Source organism: Colias eurytheme, chromosome 3 (genome assembly GCF_061535395.1).
Source record: "Colias eurytheme isolate Ceu_HAF_F1 chromosome 3, ilColEury1 Martin Lab GWU primary, whole genome shotgun sequence".
Lineage (NCBI taxonomy): Eukaryota > Metazoa > Arthropoda > Insecta > Lepidoptera > Pieridae > Colias > Colias eurytheme.
In genome coordinates, this window is record NC_142982.1 from 9768477 (window position 1) to 9777784 (window position 9308).

General features: G+C 32.7%; 3 protein-coding genes across 3 annotated transcripts; 1 reads left to right on the forward strand and 2 right to left on the reverse strand.

Moving 5' to 3' along the window:
- Positions 1–1103: 1103 nt before the first annotated feature.
- mRpS14 (mitochondrial ribosomal protein S14) lies at positions 1104–1958 on the forward strand. Its single transcript, XM_090118317.1, has 3 exons — positions 1104–1267; positions 1346–1569; positions 1797–1958. Exons 1-3 carry the CDS (start codon positions 1199–1201, stop codon positions 1897–1899), a joined length of 396 nt encoding a protein of 131 aa, XP_089974443.1. The 5' UTR covers positions 1104–1198; the 3' UTR covers positions 1900–1958.
- Positions 1959–3047: 1089 nt separating this feature from the next.
- RpLP1 (Ribosomal protein LP1) lies at positions 3048–4275 on the reverse strand. The gene is made up of 3 exons (XM_090118326.1): positions 4115–4275; positions 3627–3876; positions 3048–3151 (listed from the first exon to the last, which is right to left on the reverse strand). Exons 1-3 carry the CDS (start codon positions 4184–4186, stop codon positions 3138–3140), a joined length of 336 nt encoding a protein of 111 aa, XP_089974452.1. The 5' UTR covers positions 4187–4275; the 3' UTR covers positions 3048–3137.
- A 431-nt stretch (positions 4276–4706) lies between these two features.
- LOC149909913 (small G protein signaling modulator 3 homolog) lies at positions 4707–7468 on the reverse strand. Its single transcript, XM_090120042.1, has one exon. It carries the CDS (start codon positions 7344–7346, stop codon positions 4959–4961), a length of 2388 nt encoding a protein of 795 aa, XP_089976168.1. The 5' UTR covers positions 7347–7468; the 3' UTR covers positions 4707–4958.
- Between the last annotated feature and the right edge of the window lie 1840 nt (positions 7469–9308).

Sequence of the window (9308 nt, forward strand, 5' to 3'; positions counted from 1 at the left end):
TTTTTTGTGCACACATCAAAGGATCTTGGCGCGCTCCACAAACAGCGTTCACACGTTGGTGTCTTGTTCAGTTTGTTGTTACTCGTCAGCGGAGACAGTATCGTTGCGCGTCAATGAAATTTACGTTTAACCATGTTCCGATAGCGATGGCGGCGCCGAGGTTTTACAATTCGTAGAATTGTATCGACATGAAGGAATAATTTGGAATCCACGGCATGAACTACACAAAAATAAAACCATATAATGACTCAAAAAATTAGATGTTCTATTTTCTATTTATTATATAATTCTAGATGTTTTTCTTATCTCACTTTCATACAATGCGATAAAAAAATGAATATATTTATAAAATGAGTAAAATAGTATTAAAAAGTTACTTGTTCTTAAAAATTAAATAACAATATACAATGAGCATGATTTTGATCAAATTGTGCTTTATTACATAAATAATATTATCATTTAATATAATAATATCTAAAATCTAATCTTTAAATTTTCGTTTTATAGGTAGTTAAAATTAAATTAAATGTACCTAAAATGTACACATTTTAAACATTTGAAAAAATCTAAACATAATAATGTTTTATTTATACAGATATAAAAAAAGGACAATAGAGATTGGAAAATGGTATCATCGCAGACGGCAGAGTACACTCATTGTTATTGATGCATAATAATTAAACGCACTGTATATAAATAAATTGCCGCGGCTGCAAGAACTTCTACGGACTACGTCCATCTTTGAAGCGCCAATGCAGAATGATCAGTACGCCAATGTGTGAACAGGAATCTTGGTATCCTTCATTTTTTCCCAACACGTTGGCCCAACGCCTTGGCCCCATGTGTACTGCCGCTATCATATTTTTTTCAGGCTCGGCTCAAAGAGAGCTAACGTCAAATGAATTTAATATCAAAAATAAGTTTCCAAGATAAATTTTGTGATTTAAATCACAAAATTTATCTTATACTTTTAACAACTAATTAATTAATTAATTATTATTTAGATAAAATACGATCATATATATATATATATATATATATATACTCTGTGATTAGCATTAACTAATTAGTTCTTTTAGTAGTTATCTGTGTAGTTCTCAATTCCAATTGTCAAAGTCAAAAAATTGGTACCCTTGGCCGAAAGAAAATTGGATTACTTTTTTAAATATTATAGAAATTAGGGCACCCAGTACAAAATATGAATTTTGGTAGTGTTGCAAATTTTGGTAAATACATTTGGAAAACACAGGATATTCCTGGCTTTGGAGTAAGTATACACTAAAAATAAATATAGATAACCTACATTTCAGTCTCCTGTTTTTAAATAAACATAAAATTATTTCAGTTTCAACAACTTAGAAATAAATGGGCAAATCGTTGGATGATCCGTGATGTTAAACGACGCCGTTTATGTGCCGAACACTTTTTAGAACGGACAAGAATTAATGCTTTGAGAAAGAATACCATTCTACCAGTGGAAGTTAGGGAAATAGCAGATAAAGAAATAAATAAGTTCGAGTTGAATGCTACTCCTCTAAGGATCAACAACAGATGTGCTGTTACCTCAAGGTAAGTTCAAGTTTTTATTTATTTTATTTTAAATGATTTATTTAAATAAATAAATAGTTTTTATAAATGAGTTTTTAAACATTTGTTCATGGCAGCCCCATTGCAACAAACGCCCTTATTAACTGAATAAAAATCTATTAAACATAAAAAGAAAACAATGAGAAAGCCTGTAAGAAAAGATCTTACCAAGCTACCTATACACTAAATTAATTTTTGTTTTATTTCAGGCCCCGTGGAGTTGTAAAAGAATGGAGATTGAGTCGTATTGTGTGGAGACACCTTGCTGACTACAACAAATTATCTGGTGTCCAGAGAGCCATGTGGGGCTAATTAGAATATAATATCATAGATGTACCTAACTAGTTAAAAATATACTATAGATAAAATAATTTGTTTTATTTATTTCAATGATACAATTTGAGTATACTCTGACAGCTAGACAATATAGGCTGTTTAAAAAAAGGTAAAAATTGAAAGGAGTGGTAGGTCTCACATTATGTAGGATTAGTCAGATGTAATAATATGTAATCATATTGAATTGGAATTATTTGCCAAGCCTATGTATGTGCATTCATCAACTCCCAAAAACAGAGGAAAGCAAAGCATAATCACTTTAATTTCTGCTATCTTTAAGTCTTTACTAGATAGCCAAATTCATTAAAATGCATTCACTCTTTATGGCATGATTGAATGATAAGCATAAATAATTTGGGAAATCCAAAAGTGCACGCCTCATAATTTTTTTTTAATAATTATTTATTAATTATTATTTTTGTTTATTTAATAAGAATTAAACCACATCGAATCAGACCCTGAAAAATGAAAGGGTTCTATTCCTGAGCATACTCAAGCGTAAGAGAAAAAAAAAGACTCGATTAGTAAAGTATTTCGGTCGCTATCGTGTTAAAAAGAAAATCCTCCGCACATACAGACACACGGACGTCCAAGACAGAACTTTTTTAAACTGTTTTTTAACTAGTTTAGATAACAAAAATGACATCAAAAATATCATGAATGTTAAAAATAGTGTTTTTTCTTAATATGTGTGTGTATGTATTATCTTACAAGTGCAATGTATGATACATAAAGACATTTTAAGTTTGAAAAATCTGATGTTTTGCGCGAAGTGACAGTAGTACCCACCTCAACGCTTCGCTTATGAGGCGTGCAATACCAATACATCCCTTACACTCATAAATTTTAGTTACCTAAGTATGTAACACATATTACGAAGAATTGCCTTTTTTCAGTGAAATGTTAAAATTATACGTAGAAAAACTAAGCAATCGCTATGACATCCCAATGCCTGCAATTGGAAATCCTAATCAAATTGATTTTTGAATGATTTGTCAGTACTACTGAAAATGTTAAGAATCTAAAAAAAATATTTTAAAATCAATAAAAACAAGCAATCTCATATACTTAATTAATTTGCAATACTAGAATAAGGTGGATGGATGGAGAAAATAAAAGATATATTTCAATTTTTTTACATTTTATAAAATTATTTTCCTTATGCCTAAGCTTCGTGAAGCTTTATGGAATAAAAGCTTTGAAAATAAAGCTTTTTAGTCAAACAGACCTGAAACAAAAGAAAGAACAATTAGTTTTTGGTTATAATCATACAAATAACATTATGTGGAAGTTATATACTCAGGTATAGTTGTTATCGGTCATGAATTTCCGAAGCTAATACATGCAAACATCATTGTAATAGTGTTGAATATTGAATTAAAGTTCAATAGATTCTTTAAAATAAATGTCAACTGATTGAATAGTTTCTTTTGAATTGCTTATAAATCAACACACAAGTTGTACAGAACTGAAAGTTTTATGTATCTTGAACTCGCTGTGCCTCCCAGGTTCGTCCGTGTTGTACACAATTATATAGTCTACTTTAATAAAAAGATTATTACATTCAAACCAGCCTCTAGTTCATAAATTAAGTTTGTTCAACTTGTTCAGTTCTAAATTTATTATTATAAGTAAGTTAATATCTTTATGTCTTACTAATATGGTAAAACCATGTTTTTAAAAGAATAATGAATGAAACGTACCGAAGCCCATGTCATCATCAGATTCCTCGGGTTCTTCTTCCTTCTTTTCTTCCTTGGCGGCTTCAGCAGCGGGCGCCGCGGCGGCGGCAGCGGGCGCGCCTCCGGCGGCCGGCGCAGATCCTACGCCTGATCCGATGTTCGTGATCAAATCACGTACATTTACGCCTTCTAGGGCCTTAGCGAAAAGACCCGGCCAGTAGGGCTCCACATCGACACCCGCAGCCTTCAAGATGGTCGAAATCTTCTCACCCTACACCAGACAACAATATTTACATTATACAACGTCACGTGTACACTTTTCACTGAAATATCATTTCATACATTTACTTTGAGCACTCAAGATTCAAACTTCACATTAATACGATATTAACAGTGTTTGGATAAATTGATGAAAACGGATTTTCGATGAACGGTATGTGTTTGGGTATAGATAACCTAAAAACACAAAATATTGTAGTGCTTTCATCAACTTTAAGTTTGTTACTTACAGTTACGGCGACATCATCGTCAACCAGGATGAGGGAAGAGTATACACAAGCTAATTCAGCCTTTGATGCCATTTTTCAATATAAAAGTGCAAGTCGCCTGTAGGCCTTAGCTCGAAGAGAACAAGCACGTTTGACTTCCAAATTTGAAGAGAAGTTTGATTCGATTGTCAAATCATATGTCAAATTGACGTAGACAATTTTCTCGGTGCTGCCATTAAATAAAAAGATAACAAATTTCACAATAGATCATACTCAGAAAGTACACAGACTACACAGAGATTACAAGATTTTATAATTTGAGTAAATTAACAATATTGTGAGAAAAATTTGAGAATGTTCTTATCACGTAGTTCTTACTTACCTATCTATATGAATGTTGTGGAATGTTCCATTGCCTTTTTGAGATGTGTAGTCCAAAGTTATCAAATAAAACCTTACATATTGGTTTTTGTTTGTATTATTAGAAATATCGAAAAAACAAAATATTTACATGGGTACATTATTTAATACATAATAAATATAGCAGACAAATGGGTAAACCAAGAATAAATAAAAAAATTAATTATTAATATATAATATATTTCTTAATCAAAAACTATTACTGAAACTTGAAAGTGCACAGGACAACTTACAACACACAAAAATATTATATTATTATTTTTATCTTCTTCGATTTTTTTAGTATTTACAGAAACACTATACAAATAAATACATTGATATTTATTTATAAATACAATTTTAAAGCAGGCAAAAAAGGTATGTTTAGTAAAAATTACGACTAATAAATAATTTATACGAGATCAATGGAAACCTCACTAAAGAATGAGGATAAAATATTGTGGAACTACAGGTCCCATGAAAATAAATGATGTTTAACAAGCATATCTCTCACCCCTTCTTTTAAAGGTTGGTTCTGTGTATCTTTCTTTAAAGGCAATTCCCATTCTGGATTCAAATTGAAACCAAATTGAGATAAGATTCGAAGTTCACATTTAATCTGCACCCATCCAGGTGAGTTAATGAATGACCATGGGTGATACCATTTCTGTACTACATCCACACATGAGCACAAAACTTCAAGCCATAAATGCAAAGCTTCTTCATTTAATCCCATACAAATTAATGTACGCAATTTCACATCCATCTGTGCATGAGCATTGTCATGGGAAAGATTTATTGCTTGTACACACCTATACAGTAATTCTTCTGGAGTCAAAACTTTACCATCTTCATCTAATCTATATGTTTTACATAAAACTAGGCGGCTATAGACAGAATTAAAATCTTTTTCAACTTCTCTCGATGATGCTTCTTCTATAAATAACCAAGGGTGGCATGGACCATCTAAAAAGCTTGGTCTTTTTATTCCATGTAATAAAACTCTTTTGAAAGCTGGAGCTAAGACACCTCTTACCAAATGTGCGGCCTTTTCGGTCACTGAGTCATCTCCAGCACGGCTGTACTTTACTCCTTTCTCATCCAAAAGTTTTACAAATCTTGCAGGAAACCATCCTCTTAGGCCATTTAACTCTCCAATCCAACAGTGCTCATCTCTAGAACTAATGACTTCTATCACATCATTCTTCCTGAAACCCAGTTCATCACCATCTCTTCTCTCAAAATCCAATAAAGCTTTAGCCCTTCTTCTTTTACTACGTGAAACATTGACATACCTTTCTCTGTCTGTTGCATGGCTTTGCATAGTATAGTCAGCAGTAAGCTGGACTTCTGATGCCAATTGTGGTTCAAGTGCAAGGAAGTGTCTAGCAACTTGCAAGATTGCCTCTCGAAGGTCAACAAGAATTTCTGTTTGCTTTACATTCTTTGATACTGCATCCTCATTGTTACTGTCATCTCCAAATAGAATAGTCTGAATGACTGATTTATTTCTCTTTATTTGGCGTCTTTGGAGTTGTTGTTTTGGAAGATTGGGGACAACACTAGGGTTACCCACTAAAGCTCCTTGATCTGCCATCAGATAAGCTAAATGTCGCCTGCGGTGTGTTTCTATTAGTGCAGGGCTTAATGTCTCACCACAAACCTCATCAATTGTTTTTATCAGTAACTCCACATCATCTATTTCTCCAGGGATATCAGACAATGCATTAAATATTTGAGCTGAGTTTGATATTTCTGTGAATCTATTCTCTTTAATCTTCAACATAGCCAATGTTACTTTAAATAAAACTATGGAACCATCAAGAAAGAAGAGATCCCAAACTCTAAGTAAAATTTTCATATGTACAACATTTGCATAAAGAGTCAAAAACCAGTGCATAGTGATGAGAGAGAGTTCAATGTCATGTGCGTTCAATACTTGGTCAATCCCAGGAAGATATGAAGATATAAGGCTTCTGAGAACCTTTTGATCAGCTTGTATACCAATCAATGTTGAGGAATAATATGATGCTGGCAAGAGGTCTTCCACAGTGGTACACATAATCCAAAAGGCTTCTTCTTCTTCCATGAGAAGTAAAAGGGATGCAGCAATCATTCCTGTACCCTGGCAATAACCAATATCAGGGTAGAGCCAAGCTAGAGCTCTTAATATTCTACGTAAGCGGGGCACACCAGTGCTAGTTGGATGAGAAAAGCAAACATTGTTAGGTAATATTTGTACCAGATCTTTTTCTATTTGTTTACTTGTTACCAAACCGTCATCACTGGATGCCCTCACAATTTCATGATATGTAATTTCAGTTGTAGCTCTCTTCCTATTAGCACCACACAGATGCATCCACACTTGAGGCCTGAGGGAGTGTGGTATTCCATCTTTCACCATCTTTTGCAGCTTCTCAGTTTTTACCATTTTACTTTCTTGTTCCGAAAAATTAATCTCTTTGCTATAAAATTCCCATTGGAGTCGGTGTTGGTCATCCTCCACAAATGCAGATGCAAGTAGTTTGTTGGAACTTTGTTCTGGTCCATCTTCTTCATCTACACAAAAGCCAAATTCGTCAAACCTGTAGTCTGGCAGTCCTCCGTGACCTTCTGATTCTGGTTGTGCGAGTTTAGCCATGATATCCTGCGGTACCATGCTAGCTGTAAGCGCTGAGAAGGGACCCCCGGGTGCTGGCAATAGTTCGTCAGCGACGTTCATACCACGGATAGCATCGATTACATCTTCTGGGTCGTCATCTGCTAAGGCTGCACTAATTTTACGTTCATGCTCTTCACGGCCCACATACCCGACGTGATCACGCGAACTAAATAAAGATTTCGCTAAATCCATCTTTACTATATTAGCATCACAATGCAGTAATTATAAATGTTACAAAAACACGATTGTACTAGCTTTCTAATTTCCAATTTCCATTCATGATACGAAGATACGGATAATGAACAATACAGAAGTCAGAAAGTCAATGTCAATAATAGACAAAAAATTCGCACATGTGTCACATATTTGTCAATAAAAGTAAACAAATTATTTATAGAAATTTATAATTTGAATTTCGGTATAAATTACAATAATATATGTAATACTGTATAGTTCCTGTAGGCTGTATTGGACATTGGTGCTGTTTATATATTGTGCACCATAATAATTTTTATTCTAAGAGCGTTTTCACATTATCCGATCCGATATCGGATATCGGACGCCGATAGCCGATATCTGATATCGGATACAATTTGCCTCAGAGGAGGTTTATTGCTCTGAGCAATTTGCCCTTTCACATTGTCCGATAAAATCGTTCCGATATCATCATGAGTGTTGCCAGAAATTTTTAGAGAAAACTAAACTAAATTGCCAGTTGATAAAAAAGGTAAGTATAATAAAAAAAAATCAAATGTTATAAATCATAGTTGTAAATGTACATTAAAAATAACTACGATAAAGAAAAACAACTTCAAAAAAGAAAAATAAAATGTAAAAAAAGATTTGATATCACAAATTACTGCATATTATTTAGATGTGCTATTTACTAAATAGTTTTGATATCGGTCATTTGTATAACATAATACACTTTATATGTTAACACATTATAAATTAAATAAATTTATATCAATACCTACTACAACCTAGTATTAGTTAATAGTTTTAGTAATCCATTCCATTCCATTCCAGTTTTAGTAATACATATTAGTAAATACCTTTCAAAATCTATTAAATGTATTTTTAGCAAGACGTACCTAGTCATTTAGTCATTTTTTCACTACATACATTTATAAAAGTTCATGTAGTACCTATGATAAATTTATTAAGTGATACAATCTTTGCTCACATTTTCTTTTCTTTTTCTTATTACACTGTAATATCCTAAAATAATATTGTCACTCGTTCAAATATATTTGTAATATGATTGTTGTAATTTCCTGTAAGTAAAGATACATAAATTATTTTATTCTCATAAACAATTATTTTAGAATTAAGAGTTTTCAAACTTTGTATTCTTTGTTGTAAATTCAAAATAAAAATAAAATCGGTGTGAAATCTCCTCCTTTTTTTGAAGTCGGTTAAAAACAAAGCACTCAATGACAACAATACAATAAACAGCACAACCAACATCCGAGTAGGAGGAGGAGCGAGGCAGAATGAGATAAAATAAAGATGATAGACACTAATGTTTTCGAAGATAAATATTTGAATTTAAGAACGCAATATATTTTTGTTTACTTCAGTTCAGCCAATTGCCGTATATTTTAATGCGGCAAATAAAAAAACCTGCCGTATAAATCGTATTTTAATGCCTATAAATACTTAAATGTGTGTTGTCTTAATAAAAAAAGGTTTCTTTTAATAGAAAGGGTTTTAGGTTAATAGCAAAGAATTTTTTCAAAGATTGAGCGCCCTATAAGACTGAAAATACACAAACTAGTGCTTTTTTGCTGTTGGTATACTGCCTTTTCGAAAATTGAGTTGGCAACACTGAACATTATCGTCCGATAGCCACTAGGAATATCGGTGTCGGCTCCGATATCCGATATCGGACCGGACAATGTGAAAGACAGGCACATATTTCATACATTTTACTTCCCTCCGATATCGGATATCGGCTATCGGCTTCCGATATCCGATATCGGATCGGATAATGTGAAAACGCTCTAATTCTAATGATATCGAGTGTCATAGTGTCATTGAAACAAAATAATATCCAGGACAGTATTAAATCCTTATTTAATGAAATTTTTATCTTTTAGTTGTTCATTGTAACCTGAATTTAATTAAATTCAGGTTACAATGAACAATTAT

Bases quoted from the DNA above. Each gene is read 5' to 3' on its own strand.
- mRpS14 (XM_090118317.1), top strand. From the start codon at position 1,199: ATGAATTTTGGTAGTGTTGCAAATTTTGGTAAATACATTTGGAAAACA. The intron at 1,268-1,345 runs GTAAGTATACAC...AAATTATTTCAG, and splicing joins AGGATATTCCTGGCTTTGGA to TTTCAACAACTTAGAAATAA. The intron at 1,570-1,796 runs GTAAGTTCAAGT...GTTTTATTTCAG, and splicing joins AGATGTGCTGTTACCTCAAG to GCCCCGTGGAGTTGTAAAAG.
- RpLP1 (XM_090118326.1), bottom strand. From the start codon at position 4,186: ATGGCATCAAAGGCTGAATTAGCTTGTGTATACTCTTCCCTCATCCTG. The intron at 3,877-4,114 runs GTAAGTAACAAA...TGTCTGGTGTAG, and splicing joins ACGATGATGTCGCCGTAACT to GGTGAGAAGATTTCGACCAT.
- LOC149909913 (XM_090120042.1), bottom strand. From the start codon at position 7,346: ATGGATTTAGCGAAATCTTTATTTAGTTCGCGTGATCACGTCGGGTAT.